The sequence below is a fragment of the Chaetodon auriga genome, chromosome 2, assembly GCF_051107435.1.
Source record: "Chaetodon auriga isolate fChaAug3 chromosome 2, fChaAug3.hap1, whole genome shotgun sequence".
NCBI classification, from domain to species: Eukaryota; Metazoa; Chordata; class Actinopteri; order Chaetodontiformes; family Chaetodontidae; genus Chaetodon; species Chaetodon auriga.
The window spans coordinates 20,538,878-20,559,016 of record NC_135075.1 but is presented as its reverse complement, the minus strand read 5'-3'; the positions used below and the strand labels follow the sequence as shown (position 1 = coordinate 20,559,016).

Genomic DNA, 20,139 nt, shown 5'->3' with positions numbered 1-20,139 from the left:
TAATATATATTTAGTCTCAAGTTTCAGCTGCTGAGTTATTGTTTCCCTTTTAGCTGAGAGTGCATTGTCTATTTTTAATAGCTGTGGAAAGGTACTCTCCCGCTTGCATCTTGTTTTCCACACTATCTTTGTCTCACACACACACACACACACACACACACACACAGTTTAGCGTTATTACTCTGCTCTCTATTGTGCTGGCCCTCAGCCAAGGTCTCAATCCAATCTATACACATTTGTGACAGCCTTTTACAGTCACACGCTTCGTACTGTAATCTCTGCCAGCCAGTGCTCTGTTGTTTTGGGTGATACAGAAGATGACCCTTTTTCTCTCAGTGTATACCTCTCTGAAAAAAGCAGGAGACAGCAGAGGTGTATTCACCACAGCGGCGTAATTGCAGACACTTTGAAAAGAAACATCGAACTGAGAGGAGGAAAAAAAAAAAAACTGACTTGCAGCCTAATATGTATTGATCGGAGTTTCCAGCCACCACTTTACCCTCGCGTGCACAATTTCAGGCTTATTCATGATCAAGTGCACTTGCCTGATTGCTGTGCACAGGAAATCACAAGATGCTGTATTTTAAAACTCAAAGCGTCCAAAAAAAGCCTTTTCCTGAGTTTTTGTGGAGTTTTCTGAGTGTGTTTTAGCCTCTGCTCTGGTTTTCTCCCCCCACAGAACCCGGCAAACTTGCCAGCACTAATTCCTTTCCTGTCACCCAAATTACCTACAAAGCAACATTTTTTAATACTTTGTTTTGTCAGCAGGGATGATTTTTCCGTCTGCGTTGTGGTTTCTAATAATGCAGCGACAGACCAAACCTTTTGTGTTGGTCCTGGGCTGTAAGCATTTTTAGACGTCTCCAGCCCTGGCAAGTCCCAGCCGGCCACGCTGAGGAAAAATGGCTACTGAGAGCCTCAGCAGAACACGTGCCCCGAGCCTGACCTGTTGTTAGTGGATTCAATCCCAAGAGAATGACAGGCTAGTTACAAGAAATCCTCCACCGCTTTTATATCTCTTTCTCGCACTCCATCAGGCGTAGTCGACATGCAGCCAGGACATGTCTTTCGTGTTTTTTTGTCCTCCTCTCTTTTCACGACACAGATTATATACAAAATCCAACCGTGCATGCGCTCCCTGTCTTAGAGGAGGTGATTTCTGCCACTGGCTGTCAGATATTTTCCACTGCCTCTATCAGTTTACAAATTTATGTACGGTTCAGTCAGTTTTCCCCTCGGAGGACAACAACCAAACCAAACAGATGATGCCAAACTGCTTCACTTCGCTGAAGTCAGGTTTTCCAGTAGAGTTCACATTGTCAACATTGTCATCAACAAACTGCTCTGAGGCCTGTGCATCTCTTAGAACGTCTTCCTCTGAGATCAACCCAAACACACGCGGCACAACCACCTCCCTCTACTCATTTTTCCCCTTTCTGTTTTTCTTGCTGGAAATTGAACTTCTCACCCATCATCATGCCTTTCACTCACAGCTCGGGAACCTGAAAACCAGACTAAGTGTAATACTTTTCCAGCGGGGGGGATTGCTCTCTCTGCAATCATGTGTTTTCTCATTATGCGCCGCTTTGTCCCCTGTTTTGTATCCGAAAACCACAAAACTCTGTCTGTCTGCAGCCCCTGTCTGTGGCAACCACAGAGACAATCACCAGTCAAGGGCACGGCATTCACAAAAATTCAGCTGCAGAGCGGCACAAAAAATGTATTACACATGCAGCATTCTGCATAACATTTGTCAGGACTGGATGTCGGAGCTTTTTAGCAGGTTGATCGGAGCAGGACAGGCTGGGGAGGCAGAGGAGGGATACGAGGTGCCATCGTGGCTGTCAGACCCATCCTTTTCCCCCTGAGGGCTCTTCTGTAGAGGGGCAGATATTCTTACTGCTTATGGTAGAAAAGCAAAGCGAGAGCAGGGCACTCGTCCTGAGAGCGAACCTCCACGAATAACATTTTCCACACACATTTGTGTCACTGTGTGTGTTTGTGCATGAACAGTCTTATCATTTATATGGAAATTTGTGACCCTGGTAAGTGTTTGTACGTCAAGGTTAACTTGTGTTCAGACTCTCCTGTCTTTGCAAATGCATGCATTTATTTGTGTGTATAGATGCAGTTTATCTACATGTTCAAATAAATCTTGACTTTTCACTCGAAACAGAGTGAATCACTGCAGATTGAGGTCTTAACACGGTGATAGATGAGGTCTCTTTCTACTTGACCACCAATACTCAGCCTTGGGCAAAAAAAAGAAAAAAAAAAGATGAGTGATTGACAGAGGTGCATCTTCCCTTTAATGATATTTTCTTTTAGCTCCATCTGTCAGTAGTCCTGTTCATCCTCCTGTGGCGGCTGTAAATGGAACATCATACTTTTCTAAGCAGCCTGACACCTATTGCAGTTTCTCTACAGCAAAAAAGCATAAAAGCTGTGGGGTTTTTTTTTTTTTTTTGTGGATTTTCATTTTCTGCCTCTGCTTCTTCACCTGTGTGCTCACCTGCCTGGGATTCAATCAAATTTGCAGGAAGAGATGACCATAAGAATTTAATTATACCTCCAAGTAATTCAGTTAATATGGAGGCGACCAGTGTCTTCTGAGAAACCTGAGACTGAAGCCATCTACAGTGGGGACAAGATCACCTCTGATGGCACACCTCCCATGTTTGTCTCTCTCTCTTTGTGTGTGTGTGTGTGTGTGTGTGTGTGTGTGTGTGTAAGGGAGAGAGAGAGAGAGAGAGAGAGAGAGAGAGAGTTTGCCCCACATCTTTGTTGCTATAACTACCCTCTGTTACAGCAGTCAGTGATGAAGCCGTCTTCAGGCTGCACACCACGGATCCACTACTGATGCTCCTCACATAGTTTTCTCCCCAAATTCATCTCCACAGAAGCAGCAGCAGAAGACGGTGATCAGTCAGCTGGCGGGAAAAATTCGAAGGAAAATCTCAAACGGATTTTAAAAGCATCTGAAATCGCCTTCTGGATCTCAAACTTCACAAGAAACCATTTCACAGGTAAGTCCGCAGCCTGTAAATCATTAACTATTAAATTCTTATTATAATGAGCCTGGGGGACTGGTAAGTGACCATATTGCTGCTGTGGTCGTGGATTTCTTTGTTTAATGTGCAGCTTCACGGAGCGAAATCTTTCTTTAATCACGTTGCAAACTTAATTTTTATGGTGCAAAAGTTGCAGAACCGATGTCTGAAACAGTCGTGTTGGTTTTCCTGCAGGACGCTAAAATCCTGGCTTCTGAGTTTCGTTCCCTTCGATCGTCCAGTTGACCCGTTTCACTCAGATTAATGTCATTTGGACTCTAAATTAATTTTCCCCGGACAAGCTATGACTTCAGCGCAGGTTAATCTGATAAAACAAAGGTACCTTCCGTGAGATGGATTTAGAAAGCAGGGGGTCTCTGTGATATTTTCTAATTTAAGTCATGGAATATTAAAAATGTCTAATGGGAAACTGTCATCAGCTGCAACCACAGTGCCATCCGTATTTGCTGTGGGAGTCTCTCTCCATCCCTGTCTTTCAACCTTTCTAATTCCCATTCACAATTATGCAGCGGATGATTATTTTTGCTAATAGGGGATTTGCATGCATCTCCACTCAGTATGTTAATATCAGGACGGTTAATGAGTGGTGAACTAAATCCTCACCTCTGCTGTTTAAGACACACTTGATGACCATCGCAGGGCTGTCAGTCAGTCACCTTTAGGCTCATCAAACAAATCTGGGCCAGTGTCAGTCGGGGGGGGGGTTGAAGCCTTGTGGGTATGCTCTCTTGTGCAGGAGAATAGAGACACACACATGACAGTTTTGAGTTTGTAATGAAGCCGGGAAGAGAAAGCAGAAAGTGCTTGACATTAAGAGGACGCTCTCCTAATCAAACCCAAGGAGTGTGCTGTGATTTGTGCTTTGGAAAAAAAACAAAAAAAAACCCTCGATGAGATTGTCCGAGTGATCTGAAGTGACACCATTAACAGACCCACATAGACAGAAAGTCAGACAGTCAGGCAGGCAGGCAGGCGGATGAGGCTGATGGATCAAAAATAAACACACATAACACATGTAACATATTCTCTGGTGCCCATGGGAAGCAGAGTCTAACCAGATTTCTTATTGTTTTTTAACTTTTGCCTCCTGTCTGCAGGAATAGTGAGCAGATGCTAACAGCCACACCACTGCTGGGTTGTTGTTTTTTTTTGTCCCCAGCCGTCACTTATTGACACTGTGGGACACAGGCAGGATTGATGTCCTTGCCGTTAATAGTGCAGCAGGCAATACTTGGGCTATCGATCCCACGCCCCACGTCTAACCTCCATCCCTTCAATGCACCCGCCACCCTCTGCCTCCACCACCATGGATTATGATTAAGTTGCTATGGCATCATGGGAAAATAAATTGAGGGATAAACGAGATGAACACGTATTGATGAGTGCAATTTGATGCTCTTCTGATCCTGAATTTGAGCTGCACAAAGGACCCAGCAGGAAAAGGGTGGAGGGACTTCAGATAGGCACATATGATTAATGTCCTTTCAATGCAGAAACACAAGAGTTGTTTCAACCCTTGTTAGATCTTTTAAATTATCTTTACTGACACCAAGGGATGTTTTTCTAGCCCAGATATTGTTCTCCTCTTACATGTTTTGGTACTTTTACATCACAGTGTCTCTCTGTCTAGTATTTTTCAGATAAACCGGCTTAAGCTGATTTCACTGTTGATCTCTTTACCCACTGACCCTTTTTCTCTTCCTCCTCCCAAACATCATAATCTGTCCTGTCAGTGTTCATTTTGATTACATGTGTTTGAAGGGTTTGTAAAGAGGGACAGACAGACAGACAGAGGGAGATTCATCTTTGCCAGACTGACCCTTTTTTCCTCTCAATCTGTCAGATTCTCCCGGTGCGACGGTGTGCGGTGTCTGATTGGGACTTGATGTGTGTCAGAGGGCTATGGTGAGGCGATGTGCACAGGCTGGTGTGAGGAGAGATGTACCAGCAGCAGTGGAGGAAGACGAAGAGGTAAAGGAGTGGATCTTCATTCGTGGCTGTGCATCTTGCTCTTGTTCTCGGCCCTGTGGGGCCAAGTGTCTCCCCAGTGCCCGGACAGCTGCCACTGTGCCTGGGACACGGCCACCGTGCTGTGCTCAGATGCCGGGCTGCTGGAGATCCCAGAGGGGATCCCACCGGAAACGGTCTCCCTCCACCTGGAACGCAACTACATCCGGAACATCCCAGAGAGTGCCTTCAGCGACCTGGTCCACCTGCGGGATCTGTACCTGTCCCACAACCGCATCGATTCGCTCGCCTCGGGGGCCCTGCGGCATCTGGGCCCCGAGTTGCGCCTGCTGGACCTCTCGCATAACCAGCTGAGGCAGGCCAGCAGGGAGGAGTTTGGCTCCACTCGGGCAAAGACACGGCTCTACCACAACCCCTGGCACTGTGACTGCACGCTTCAGGAGCTGGTGGAGACTCTTAACCTGGAGCCAGAGACGGTGAATGGGATCATTTGTGAGAGCTCTGTGCGGGGGGTGGGCGAGGGGAGCAGGTGGGAGGATCCAGGGTCGCAGGGCGAGCACGCAGGTCAGCCGCTGGTCAAACTGTTGGATTCTGGGGTGAACTTCTGCAGCCTGCAGAGGAAAACCACTGACGTGGCCATGCTGGTGACAATGTTCGTGTGGTTCTTCATGGTCATTGTGTATGTAGTGTACTATGTGAGGCAGAATCAAGCCGAGGCCCGAAGGCATTTGGAGTACCTGAAGAGTTTGCCCAGCCCACGCAAGACCCCCACAGAGACAGACACCCTAAGCACTGGTTTCTGAACTCCTGCTCGGCTGTAATTTAAAGGGAACAATGAACCAATCCCATTTTTATGATGAACTTCAAAATAATGTGCGGAGTTACTGGAAGCAGACTGTGGAAGATGCTGATAACGAGGAAATGAACCTTTTACCGCTGTGTCCTGTGATCGCAACATTTCTTTATATTTGTTACTGAGCCTCCCCCCTTCTTCTCATTGATATTTCTTTACCTAATGCATTTTTCTCCATACTCATTCTACCATGTGCACCGAGAGAAAAGAGCAAAAAGTGAAAAACAAAAATGTGCAGAAGATGAAAGGATGAAATAAGAAAAGAAAGAAAATTCTTTGACCGTATTTTCTTGAATTTCTTGAACTTGTAACCCTCCATCTCCCTCTGCGGTCCCTCTTTCCTCCTCTTTTCTTCTCCCTTCATGCCTCATCCTGTCTTTTATCTTTCATTAAGCTCTAATTAGGAGTCTTTGACCAAATGACCCTTAATGAAGACTTGAAAGGCATTAATCAGCTGGAGTGTGTGCAAACTCCAAATGTGTGTCCTCATCTAACTCCTTGTGCATATATGTGTGCCCATGTGGCATTTCTGTGCAGTCTTACGGCCATTTTTACTTTGATTCTTGCACGGATGCTTTCCTAATACACGGTCCCGAAGCCAGTTGTTTCAGTGCCAGTGGAGAACTGCTGATCTAAATTTACTCTCAGGAAGCCATTAGAGCTGGAGGTGAACTATTATGTCTCCAAGCTGCAGCAATCAGCTCTAAAATATCTGGACAGCTTAGTGTACATACAGCTGTCACTGATTGGTACAGACAAATTTCAGATTCCAGATTTAGAACTGGATCGTTGGTATAAATTAGATTAGTATAACCATTTATCTTGAGGGGAGCTGTTAGTTTAGCTTTAATTAATCTCTTGAGTCGTGCTTTTCAGTCCTCTCTGCACTGATTGCTGCGTACAAATCGTCTCGTCTCCCTTTTTCCACACAGGCTCTATCATAATTGATTTTTTTCCCCAAGCCACTGTAAAAACAAGCAAAACACTTTGATAATAAATGGAATATTTTCCTCAGTTAGTACATTTAACGCCTGCAATGTTCAGATTAATGCCATTCCTGATGTGTACATTGTAGGTGCACTGAATATCTAACTCAGTTCTGCATAATTGGAACAAAGCCTGACTGGATTAGCAGCCACATTGTCTTATTTCACTTGTGTTCATTGTGATTATGTTCACTGTTGGCTGTGCAGCATTTTCCTCTGAGGGGAGGGTGTGTTATGTGGTTAATGTATGAGTATTTGTCATTCTTCACTGTTACAAATAGAAACTGTTAAAGCCCTCTCTCAGTTTGATAGTCAGCAACATTTGATGTGTGTAGGTCAGTGGTTCCCAACCTGGGGGTCAGGACCCCAACAAGAGATCTGGAATTCGATATAAGGGGTCATGAGATTATTGACAGGATATTAAAGGAAAAACAAATAAATAAATAAATCTTTGGTTGAGCAAATATTGTCTATGTGACAGCTTACAGGGGGGTCAGAGGCAGCCATTGCTTGGTTTTAAGGGGTCACAAGCCGAATGGGTTGGGAGCCGCTGGTTTAAGAGGATGTTTTAGCCATGATAGCAGCGTGGCTCTATGGACGTGTGAACTATGGAAACTACTGAATGGATTAGGATAACAATTGCTAAAAACATTACTGTTTTCCAAATGATGTTGGTGATCCTATCATTTTTCCTTTAACACCACGATCAGATCAAAATTTGTCCAATATTTGGGTTTAAATCTAAAAACCTGTAAAACTAATGACTTCCCCAGCAGCATCAGCTGTACTTCGTGTTTAGTGCTAATTACCAAACGTTAGCATGCTAACTAAACTGAGTTGGTTAACAGCCATGTTACACCTGCTAAGCATTAGCATGTTAGCGTTGTTACTGTGAGCATGTTTATGTGCTGACTTTAGCGTTTACGTCTGAGCACCGCTGTGCCTCAGTGCGGCCTCACGGAGGCGCTAGCATGGCTGTAGACTGATCTGTGATTAAAGTGTACAGTGACAACCCTCTTAGTGTTCATAGATGTGATAAAACATAACTGTGTCCCTTTTTATCTAACGATTGGGTCGGAAAAAGCTGAGACTAAAGTAGAATAGGACAACTTTCTGTGTACTGTAACGTGCTAAATGTGGTGTGTGTGCTTTGTAATTTACAGAGAAAGACTGGTTTAAGGTGGTGTTGTTCAGGAGGAAGGCAGAGGCAGAATCAGAACTAGGATCAGTTAAACCTTGAGTGGAACCATATTGATATCATCAATGAAAACCTGGTCTTGGTTGGTACACCACATGCTAAAAGACTGGAAGAAGAACTTGAATATTTGTGAGTTTCAAGAGAAAACTGTCTGTGGATCAACTTGTAAAGCACTGTTGGTGTAACTTTACATTTCCTGAATGTTATCTGTCTGTCAAAAATCATTCATCAGAGTTCAGTTTCCCAAATGCACCTCTAATACATTCTTTAAGGTACAATGATACGGATAACCCAAAACTCAAGAACCAAGCATGCCCTCTGTGTGTGGTTTTTTCTGAAGGTATTTTTTTTATTGGTGATGTATTTCTGTCCCCGTGAATTGTTTCCACTCCTCGTGTATGCCGATAATTACTCAAACAAGGATAAAGTCATAGATCGGAAAGCATTACATCAAATAATAAATGAACAAAAAGTGATTTTAGGAAAAAAAAAACTATGTATACAAATGTATAAAAAAACAAAAGAAGCGTTGCTCTACTTTGTTCATAGAAATGCTTCTAGCTTTTATTGCTACTGTAGGTTGAAAAAAGGCAAGAGGAGAAGTAATAGAAGTACAGGAAGACATTATCAATGCACAGAAGCTGAGCTGATCATGCTTGGCAGTGTTTCCTATTTCTACTCTACCATGCGTTAAAGCTAACGGGAATGATTGAAAAGCTGATTTATTTTTTTAAAAAAAGCACATGATATGATCGTTCACCACCTCCTTCTTCAACTTCATATTGTTTCACAACTCAGCAAACAAAATCTAAATGACCCCTCATTCATCCATCTCTACACTGCCTTGTCTTGAAATCTGAGGTGTTTCTCCCCCGGGAAATACTTCACCACAAAAACACACAGTGGAAGCACAGTGAAATGTTTCGGTGTGATTTTTGGTCAGAAATTTCCTTGGGGGCGAGTCGAAACCTTTGCCCCAGATATTTCAACATGGGGGAGAACAAAACAGGATATAAATAAAAAGCAACTTCAGCCTGTTACTTGGTTTTGTCTTTTATTTCCAATTTACATTAATTAAAACGTAACAAAAACAAGTCATGATCATAATAATATAATAATGCTATTATTATTAATAATAATACTATTATTAATAATAAAAAATATACACAACCTCACACAAATGAGCCCTCTGCGCTGCCTGTAGAACCGGAGCAACAAAATCAAACACACCCTGAATCTCTTCAACTGTGTGTGTGTGTGTGTGTGTGTTTGTGTGAGTGTGTGTGTAGGCCGAGGCAGAGGGCACGCCCTGTGTGAGGGGACTGATGGGAGGAAGTAGAGAGGGATGGGGGTCAAAGGTCACAGCAAATGGGGGGCAGGGGGGAGGGGGGGCAGCAGACTGGGCTGTCATGACCGAGCTTCTTAAACATACTGGTCACCTAAAATACGGGTTTTATATGCAGAGAATCAGCGGGGAAAGGCCTTCGTTTGACGTGTGAAGTTTTTTTTTTCTTTTTAGTGTGAGGTAGCTTTAAAAAATCAAAACAAAACTAGAAAGAAAATTAAATTCAGTATTAACTCCAAATTGGGCATGCCTTGATTGTAGGAGCTCATCGCGGGCATGTTTGTTTACATACGGGGGTTGAAGCAGGAGGGTGGGGTGAGGCGGGACATTTATCACCCTGAAATTCAAAATCCAGGGTGAAATGCTCTCTGAGAAACTGTATATATATGTATACACACATATACATATATATACATATATACAGGTCACTACATATGAGTATCTGGTTGTTAAAAAATACAGACTGTTTTACAACAATAGCACCATTGACTTTTATTATAATACACAGTAACTTTTGATACACACTGTGGTGGTAGAAATAGGAACACCTGCACTTTCTACGTGACTAGATTTTTGGCTTCAAAGAGATATGTATGCTTTAGTGGATATGGTACAGGAGTGATGGGGTGATTAGAAAAGAGGAGGAAGTAAGAGAGGAAGATGGTGGATAAGGTTTTCTTTAAATATGTGTAAGTGGGCTTTTTATTACTTAGCAACAAACTCAGTCCGACCACACCTGGGACCCAAACCTAAACAATAAATAAATAACACCAACACATTTTTCTCTCTCTAGTTCCCTGGTATGTTCCCGTACTCTCCTCGTACTTCCTCCTTCTTGTTCATGGGGTGGGGCAGGTGGGGGAGGTTGCTGCTCACCCAGGGTGAAACGGGGGGGCTTTTGGGAAATGCCGGGAGTCCATGGGGACAGGGGTGGGGGGGTGGGTGGGGAGAGGGCGAGTTGACTGGAGGCAATGCTGCATGAATCACAGATGACAGTTGCTGGTGCCAATCAGTGCAGATATCCTACGGAGTTCGACTTGGAAAAAAGCACTTTTTACTTAGAAAAAAGTCCCATTTAAAAAAAAAGTGTCTTGATTTTTTTATTTTTCACTCTTTCTCTCCTCCTTTATCCGAAGCGTGCCCCTCTTTCATTTTATTTACTTATTTATTTTTTTTCAAATTTCCACTTCTTTCTCTTCTTTTCGATCCCTCGTTCTTTACAAGAAGCAGACTGCCCCGACTTCCACTCCGAACTCCTGGTCTGCTCCACCAATATCCATGGGGGCAATGTCCACGATGGGCAGACGAGAGGTCTTCTGCGACCTGTACTCGATCACTGTCTTGCCCCACTGTCCCGTGTGTTTCTGTGCAGGGGGAAAGAAACACAACGGCTATCAAATGACCTACGACTTTCTCCAAAATTACATAGAATGAGATTGGTTTGGTGAGCAATCGCAAGAGAGAAGGAGTCTGTGACGAGGGGAAAGTGAACCATGTCCAATATCCTCTATATTACCTACTCATGTGCACCTGATTCATGCATGTACATTTAGATTAATTATTGCATGCACACTTGGTGCATCTGCCCAGTCTTACCGTGCAGCCGTCCTCCATCACGCTGTAGGTGAAGCGGCTGTTGCCCTCGGCTCTGATCTCCACGTCGTTGGAGCCCTGCAGCAGCACGGCCTTCTTCAGGTTGCCCGTTGAGGCGTCCATGTAGGCCACGCTGTTCTTACAGTGGTAGGTGAGGTTCTGAGAAGCCTCGGTGGACAGCAGCCTCAGGAAGGTCATCTGAATGGCAGCAGTGTTGGGTGCCAGGCTGTCATCACCGTAGTTGAACTGCATTGGGCCGCGGGTGAGAGGAAGTGAGAATAATAGTTAATATCTCTGTTACTATGGTTGCTCTCTGCTTTTTTGATTGTCTGAACTGGTGAGTGACGCTCATTGGTTCATTGGTTGGTGGTTTTTTTAAGCTACCACTGAAAGTTGCCACAGTGTAATCCTGCATGCAGGGACTTTTTTGTAAATAAATTTGTTGTGTTTCCTGTTGCAAGAAAACTGATTTCTACAGTTTACAGTAAGTGAGGTCCTTTTGTGAAGAGGACAGCCCTAAATTTAGCTTCTGGTACTGATCATTCCCTGCTCTTACATATTTTAAATGTTGGTTTTACTTTAAGTGCTTGTGCATGTTTACCTGTCTGATCAGCAGTCAGTTTATACTGTTTTAACTCGGGGTGTTCCACAAGGTTCAATTCTAGGTCCAGTTCTTTTTCCAGTGTATATTAATATTTTTTTTTTATTTTTAACCAACTGCCACGCAACATTCCTTTTACAACATTGCTTTAGCACTTAATGATCTTAAACGTTGTTTATATTGTTGTTTTGGGCTGGAGATAAAACGTTCCTGTTTCCATTGTACAGGGATCCAACATTGAGTTAAAGAACATAAATACCTCAGAGTTTGGATAGAAGACAAAGGTACATTTGATATATATATCTATCTATAGTTTGTAGGAAAAGGATTGTTGAAGCTGTTTTCTCTCCGTTTCTCCTGGCTTATGGTGATGTGATTTATAGGCATGCCTCCGCCCCTTGGAAGCTGTTCATCATTTTGCTCTTAGGTTTATTACTGGTGATGTTTATAGTATTCATGATTGCATCTTATATGAGAAAGCTGGACGTGACATGCATATGTATGTTTATCTATAAGGCCCTTATTGGGAAGTTGCCATCTTGTATCACAGCTATGCCTGACCACATCAAACTCAGTCTAATATATATAATATATGGTAATATAATGGTAATGTCAGGAGTCAGTCTGTGATTGCAGCACTAAGAGTAGAGGAAGTTAAATTGGAGCTCAACCATTGCGGCACTTACGTGGAATCCTCCGTTCATTGTCTCGCCGAACCAGACGTGTTTGCGGTCCTTGCTCTTGCTGGACCACCAGTTCTTGCGAGGGATGCTGGAAGGCTTGGGGAGGACGCACGACTCTCCTGTCTCCATGTTGCAGAAGACCTTGATTGCATCGATGGTGCAGCCCTGATTGGGATCAATCCAGTACTCTCCTGCAGGGAAAAAAAATCAAAGAACACATCAGGGGTGAAACTTTTTTCATATTACACCCTGTCTGGCTGCACGAAAAAGCTGATAATCACTGAAAATGTACTGTATAATGTTACGAAATATTGTTTAATTCAGCTCATCTCAAAAACAGACTCTGAATCTGAATATATTTAACATAAATATTGAGCTGCCAATGTAAAATGTCACCTAACGTCAACTTGTCGACTTCATTGTCTCACCCCAATTTGACCAATTCCTCTGGATGTCACTCACCGCTCTTCCAGTCAGGATGGCAGAGCTTCAGGTCTCTGCAGGTGCGAGCCGGGTTCTTCTTGGATCCCTCGGGGCTGCGGATGTTCTCAATCTGGTTGTTGAGAGACTTGAGTGTGGCGTCGACCTCAGCATCATGCTGACGGAGGTTTCCGGAAGCCTGGTCGGCCCTCATGTACCTGAGAGGATCAGGGCCCTTTTCAGTCTGACCCAGACCAGCGAAGGCGGACATGTCAATGCCAGGGCCAGGGGGACCAGGAGGACCGGGGGGTCCGGGGTTTCCGGGGGGACCCTGAGAAGAAAAGAAGATTGGAGGTTTATATTTGGCACTAATGGCATTCAGACATTTATTTTTTTCACTCCTCTTGTGTGTCATTTCCTGCTCACAAATGGTGGATTATTCTGTCTTCTCCCTCCTCATCTCTCCCTCCATGGGTGCAGGAAATGCTGCCATCTGTTCTGCAATCTGCCTCTCGTCTCATTTTAATTTTCCTGTCTAAGATTTTACTCTTACTTTCAACAATGCAAACAAGCTGATGCCAAATGGAGTCCTAGCTACATCTTATTTGATTATTTTTAGTTTGACCTTCACTGAATTTTTCCCCATTTGTGTCTATTTAAATATCAATTCATTGCTTTATTATTTGCTTTATAATACATTTTGGTAATACCCTGCTGTAATTCGCAGTTTAGTATTGAAGAATGTGTTGCAAAGGTGTCACAAATACATAAGTGTAACACACCCATATAACATATGTGTAACATATTGCACCCAATGTAGGGCTGTAACTAGCTGTAACACACTGAAGATTGTTCGAGTCACATTTGCTTGTCAAAGGTATTTTTAGCCTGATATCATTTTCAGGCAAAGATCAACACAACAGGCAGAGAAAGTTCTCGTGGGTACTCACAGCAGGACCGGTCTCTCCACTGCGACCACGAGGTCCAGGGGGTCCAATGGGTCCTGGCAGACCGTTTCCACCATCCTTTCCAGCAGGGCCAACGGGTCCAGGTGGTCCCTATATACACAGATGGAGGAAAACTCTTGATGCTGAGCACCAAAGATGCTGCATGTGAAAAAATCTATTTCATGAGTTTTTGAAGTCCAAGTGATAGTCCTGACTTTCTACTGCAATTGACTACTTTGGAAACATTAGTACTCACTCTTTGTCCAGAAGGTCCAGCAGGTCCAGTAGCACCCTGGTCTCCAGCTTGACCCTAAACAGATAATAATTACATTCACACATGAGGGTTTCTGAAAGGTTCAAGTTAAATTTAAAACCTTTTTAAGACCACCCAGGATACAGTTCAATAGCTGTTTCACAGACATACGGTCCAAAGTATGAAAGTGTTGTGAGGAAGTGAAAACCAGAGGGATGACGAGGTGTAAGATTTTTTTTCTGTGTGGATACTTACTGGAGGTCCGGGCAGACCCTGCAGACCAGTGAAGCCTCTGTGTCCCTTTTGTCCTCTCTCACCGGTCTCTCCACTCTCACCCTTGTCACCACGGGGTCCTTGAGGTCCCTGAGAACAAGTGGACAACAACCTAATTAGGAAAAGGTACAGACAGGCCCTAAATAATTCCAACTGAGCACGTAGGTGTGTGTGTGTGTTCATGTTTCCAAAGATACATACAGGCATTCCTCTGGCTCCAGCAGGTCCTGGAGGTCCAGCAGGCCCTTGAGCACCCTGCCAAAGAAAAATGGAAGAAGGTTGTTACTGGTGCACAGATCCCATTACTGTCAGATTATCTGTTAATATTAACACGTTTCTATGAATTAAGTACATGTTTGTGGATTGTTATTATCATTTGCTTATTTAATTATAAATCATCATCCACCTCTATCACTTAATCAGTACTACTGTGCAACCTTCCAAAAGCTTTCTGGTTACACTTAAGGTCAAATATGTCTTCTGGAATATGAGAATTTTTCCACAATGTGAATTCAATGACCAAATAATCTTAAAAAAGTATAAAATCTCGCTGACATACACTGAATAAATGTCATATAAATGAGAAAAAAAAAACGACCTTCAACCACAGGTCAGTTAGTCAAGGATGAAACACTTGACACATCCTCCTCTGTACTTATGTAGCACCAGACCATATGCTAATTTCCAGTAGGTGAAAAATCCACCTGCTCTTTATTTCACAGTGAGATGCAAATTTCACCCCTAGAAAACATCCATATTGGAAAGACACAACATCGCTGTTTAATTTGTGTTGGAGCTGCTACTCACAGACTCTCCTCTGTCTCCCTGTTTGCCTGTGGGACCAACTGGGCCGGAAGCACCAGGAGCGCCTGGAGCACCAGGAGCACCAGCAGGACCAGTGTTACCACGATCACCCTGCAGCACAATAGCAGAAAAATCAGTCATGTTAGAGAAGCTACACGGTACGCTCCGGTGGGATCACTGATGTTGACCCCAAGTCTGCTCGGTCTGAGATAAGACACCAAAGAGAATTATGGAAAATGTTAATTTCCTGCATCAGTGTTCTTCATCCTGTTCAGGTAAATTCAGAGTGATATGCTGAGTGTAAGCCTTGTATACGGCAGGGTTACATGATGTGAATTAGATGGTGTTTTCAGCCAATCAGGGTACAGTATTCCTGTCAATGCAATTCAGATTTTAATGACATATCAAGAGGAATAAGAGCATAATCCTTATCCTTCGAAGCAGCATATCTGAAAGGGGTTTTGTCCCAGTGCATCTTATGCAGCGTGATTGTGTTTTTCTCACCTTGATTCCAGTAGCACCATCTCTACCGGGAGGCCCATCAGATCCAGGGTTACCCTATCAAATGACAGAACGATATCAAGTGTCAACAGCTGTCCAATTGAATACTGATCAGCTAAATAATGAACCCGCATCAACAATACAGCACAAACACAATGTAAATGCATACATGATGTAAATTGCAGTGCATTTTAAGCAACTTGGCCTCCAGACCAAGATTTTGCCATTTAAACTAAATGCAATGTGGCAGATGTGAATCCAATTAAACACACATGCTGTGTGCTGCCCATTGTCTGACCTCTCTGCCAGGCTCTCCTGCAGGTCCAGTGAGTCCAGGTGGTCCCACAGGTCCAGGGGGTCCACGGTCTCCGCTGCCACCGGGAGCTCCCTGCTTTCCAGGCTCACCCTGAGAGGAGAGAAGAAGAGTCATTACTACACCTAAACCAGATTTGTTACATTATGGGGCATCATGAATTACCGGGACTACAACTCATCATGTAATTCATCCACGGGTACGTTCACTCACTCTTCTCTAATTATAAATTCAGTCTAACATCCCAGGGAATCACTGGTTTTGGAAACAGTGAACAGCTGGGTTAGATCACCTGACACGGCTGACATATCAGGCTGATAATGGTAAAATTAGATATCATGTGCAGGTGAGTCCTCAGATGGAGATGAGGCCCATCGTTTATTAAACCACTTTCAGTTGAAGCATTCTGCAAAATCAGCAGTGACTCCTGATAACTACAGTCAGCTTGAAAATATGATGGTCTGAATCCATTTCAGAGGCTTTTCTCACAATGACAGCAGCTTTATTTATAGAAGAGAAGAAGAAGAAGAAGAAGAATCAGGGGGAGACATTCCCCTTTATTGTCACACACACGCGCACAACACACGGAGGTGAAATTTGTCTTCCGCTTTTGACCCATCCTGGTCGTCCTTCCTCCGCGGCAGACCAGGAGCGGTGGGCAGCACGGGGAGAACATGCAAACTCCACACAGAAAGGCCCTCCTCGAGCAGCAGGCACCGAAGCATGGTGGAGGACACACCCAGTGCCCGCAGCGAGATTCGAACCCGGGACCTTCTTGCTGTGAGGCGACAGTGTTGCCACTGTGCCACCGTGCCACCACAGTGTTATATCAGAACATTTGAACGCTGTGCAGCCAGTCTATGTCTCAAAAGCTCAGCGTTTGTTGCAAAATGACAGCTTGAAAACAACCACTCGGATATCGAATTAGACCAGGCAGCTACTGCAGGTACCAGATCGATCGGTAAATGTTTACATGGCAACATGACTGCCGCCTCCACAGACGCCCAAACCTTGTTAGCAGCGATAAAGCTACAGCTAAGGCTATTACTATGTGTTGCAGATATAAAAAGCTGCAGTTTTTGCATCTGCTCGGCCTATTAATCTCATCAGAGTTATTTAGAAACAGCTTTTGGTCAATAGTTTTGGCGAAGTTTCCAGAAAGAAAAGAGCAGCAGCTGCACACTGACTCCACACTACAAATCTATTTAAATGGACAACATTTCGATCGCAGTTGGATGTTTGGCCGGTAGAAATGGACTCTACGCCCACATATACCAATAGGCTGATGCATGATGATATTAAATTCATATAATACTGATCGCCTCAGATTTACTTATAAACTGTTGGCTGTCCTGTTTTTCAGTTGGAAATACTGGAAGCAAACACCAGTCACAGCCCTGCCAATGATGTGTTTGTCTACTCAGCTCTTTGAAAGGTTCAGCTGTCAATTATCTACTAATTATCTGTAATCTAATTATTACACAACCCACTTGGCACGCTAATTTACCCATGACCAAACCAGATGACAACGAGTTACCCGAAAAACGGATTAGAGGCTATTTTCTCTCCACATGCTTTATGAAAACTGTCTTTACTCTTTTATGTGTTTGAACAAAAAGGATCAAATTCAAGGATGGAAGCATGGCACAAAACACTGCCTGCATTCAGTAATACAGGTGTGAGTACTTGTTCGAACTCCGAGCAGCTGCTGCCTTCAAAGGGACCAAACTGCCGACGGTCACACAAACTGTATCTGCAGTTCAAGCGTCACTTCTGCATATTCTGTGCTCGAAACATTCCCAGGTGGGTTTAGCATCGTTTCTTGGCCCCCATTTCATCTGCACTGATGAATAATGAACAGTAAGGACATGCCCACTGAGATGCTGTAAGTGTGGGACATAGCTCACATATCAAATGGTGTGAGATGTAAGCAGGGGAGCCTTCTTGTCACATGTCATGCTGAACATCAAATGGAGTCAGTTCACCGGGAAAAAAGTCCTGGCTCATGTGAGATGTGATTTGACTTTGATCCAATTAGGCCACAGCGGACTGACAGTCCACAGCCTGTCTGTGGGTTCTCTGCTTTCCCTTGTATGGAGTCACAGAACATTAGGCCTTATGGACATTGTGCTCTAAGGGCAGATTCATGAATATGTATTAGCTAACAGACTATTTTCTTCTGTAAGGTTAACAGAAGAAACACCTCACCTAGTAATGAACTCAGCAGTGACCATTTAATGTTGAATAATTCTCCCTTCAGCCAAACATTTGCATTTGTTCACTTATTTGACAACTATTTCGATCATCAATTAATCTTTAATCAAGGTAAAACGCTAAAATATTTGTGAGTTTCAGCCTCTCAACGGTGAGATCTGTCTGCTTTTCTCCATTTTAACTAAGTTATACCACTCTGTTGGGTTGAACCTGATTATTTTCAGTATCAATTTATCTGCCGAACATCCTCTCCATAATCGATTAATCGATTGAGCCGTAAAGTGTCAAAGTGCCTGAGAGAGGAATGCATGGCAGTTTATGAAAAGACAAGCTAATAGACACTCATGTGTCTTCTTCAGCGGCAGAATTGAAATTCACTGTCATGAAAAACACAGAAACTTGGTTGTATTGACTAGAATGAAATGGATTATCAAAATAAATGCTGTCGGTCGGTTGGATGGATGCAGGCTGTTGGGTCAATATTCTATTGATGAATCGACGGTTATTGTGAATTGAATACGTTACATATTTCTTGCCACCTTGTTAACTGTAACAGGCTTTTCTCACGATCTCCTGACATTATAGACTAAACAATCAATGCATTGTAAAAAGTTTATCGATAAAGTAAACAAGTGCTGCAGCCCTAATTTGTGCATTAAATGATTTGTTACTCACAGAGGGTCCAGGCAGACCAGGGAAACCTCTCTCACCACGCTGTCCGGGCAGACCGACGATACCGCGCTGACCAGCCAAACCCTGAGGACCTGAAGGACCCAGAGGACCCTGAGACGGAAAAAGAGGTTAATGAGCGCTTTAATTAATTAACACCATTTTTTTTAGACCCCACATTTCCCTACAGTTCATCATTTAGCTTTTCTTGCAATTATATCTTCTAACATTAAGGCACAAGAGTCAGACTTTCTGCCCTTTCCATATCCAAGTGATTTTGTTTTAGCCAATAGTACAACAGTATTTAACACAAGAGGGCAACTATGTTACAGGAAGAGTTCAACATTTTGGGAAATATTCTGTTGGACAATTAGTTAAGAAGATCATTAACACTCTGACGTCTGTACCTAAATATGAAGGCAGCAGCCTCTTAGCTTAGCTTAGCACAAAGACTGGAAACAGGGGGAAACAGCTAGCCTGGCTCTGTCCTAAGGTAACGAAATCCACCTAATAGCATCTCTAAAGCTCATTTAATAACACATCATAACACACCTTTTAATCTGTTTTAAAGCTGAAGGGGGTTATGTCTATTTCCTGGCTGGGATTAGTGTTTTCCTGGAGTTTTGTCATCTTTATGTCTTTGTGTGTTCAAGAAAGTTTTATTTGTGTTCTGTTTTTCTTATTTCTGTGTTTCATTCGTTCTGCTTCTTCACTTGATTTATTTCTTATGTCATTTGTTCCACGCGGGACTTTACAGCTCCCAATTCCAGCAACGCAGATCAACATCGATCTCGACATCACCTGCTCCATCCACCACAGCCTGCAGTGAAAGCTCCCTTAACCCATGCTCACAATAAACACCTGACTCTAAGGGACACCTGAGACATGCCATTCAGCCAACTGAGACTTTGACATGTTGATACATGTCTCAGGATTTAATGTATGTAATCTCTGCATGAGATGGGCCTGGACACAGCAGCTATCTTCACGTTTGAGTATGCAGTCATCTGTGATGTGTCATTATCTTGACAGGTCTCCTCGTCATGTGTGACCGTGGTGTGTGCGTAGAGTGCAGGCAAGGTAAAAGCCTGGGGTCCTGTCATTAGCCTGTCACTGGGCCTGTGCTGCCCTGTGCTGTCATACGTCTCGGTCTGCTATTACAGTCAGTGATGGACACTGACAGCTCCGTGTATTTATTAAATGGAGAGCGAGCTTGGCGGCTGTCCATTACTGATGAAATTGGCTCTTTGGGCAGAAAGAGCTGCGTAAAAGTCCACAGAAACGTAGGAAACAAACACATTTAACCATTTTCTTCTCTCTATAACAGACACCTGTGTTCACCTTGTTCAAGGAGATGTGCAGTCTGGAGAGAACGAGAGAGCGGCTAAACATGTGGGTGCTGGAGGGGCTGGAGTGGTTTTTCAAGTGTCACAAGGTCAGTAAATTC

General features: G+C 43.6%; 2 protein-coding genes and 1 long non-coding RNA gene across 4 annotated transcripts in view; 2 read left to right on the top strand and 1 right to left on the bottom strand.

The window, feature by feature from the left end:
• The first annotated feature begins 2,336 nt into the window (after nt 1–2,336).
• Nucleotides 2,337–9,116, top strand: LOC143326328 (leucine-rich repeat-containing protein 3-like). The gene is made up of 2 exons (XM_076739910.1): nt 2,337–3,026; nt 4,915–9,116. Exon 2 carries the CDS (start codon nt 4,985–4,987, stop codon nt 5,840–5,842), a length of 858 nt encoding a protein of 285 aa, XP_076596025.1. The 5' UTR covers nt 2,337–3,026; nt 4,915–4,984; the 3' UTR covers nt 5,843–9,116.
• col2a1b (collagen, type II, alpha 1b) overlaps nt 8,596–20,139 on the bottom strand; it is a 49,166-nt gene continuing 37,622 nt past the window's right edge. For both annotated transcript variants that reach the window (XM_076739890.1, XM_076739898.1), the window contains 12 exons: nt 18,699–18,806; nt 15,795–15,902; nt 15,500–15,553; nt 14,999–15,106; nt 14,393–14,446; nt 14,174–14,281; nt 13,922–13,975; nt 13,669–13,776; nt 12,761–13,049; nt 12,302–12,489; nt 11,018–11,260; nt 8,596–10,785 (listed from right to left, as the gene is read on the bottom strand). In XM_076739890.1, coding sequence (XP_076596005.1) covers nt 10,639–10,785; nt 11,018–11,260; nt 12,302–12,489; nt 12,761–13,049; nt 13,669–13,776; nt 13,922–13,975; nt 14,174–14,281; nt 14,393–14,446; nt 14,999–15,106; nt 15,500–15,553; nt 15,795–15,902; nt 18,699–18,806 — 1,569 coding nt within the window. In that variant the 3' untranslated portion in view covers nt 8,596–10,638. The remainder of the gene's footprint in view (nt 10,786–11,017; nt 11,261–12,301; nt 12,490–12,760; nt 13,050–13,668; nt 13,777–13,921; nt 13,976–14,173; nt 14,282–14,392; nt 14,447–14,998; nt 15,107–15,499; nt 15,554–15,794; nt 15,903–18,698; nt 18,807–20,139) is intronic.
• LOC143326338 (uncharacterized) lies at nt 15,828–20,124 on the top strand. The gene is made up of 3 exons (XR_013077618.1): nt 15,828–16,008; nt 18,701–18,823; nt 20,020–20,124. It is a non-coding gene; the product is annotated as an uncharacterized LOC143326338 (long non-coding RNA).

Excerpts from the sequence above, each read along its gene's own strand:
- LOC143326328 (XM_076739910.1), top strand. The coding sequence starts at position 4,985 with ATGTGCACAGGCTGGTGTGAGGAGAGATGTACCAGCAGCAGTGGAGGA.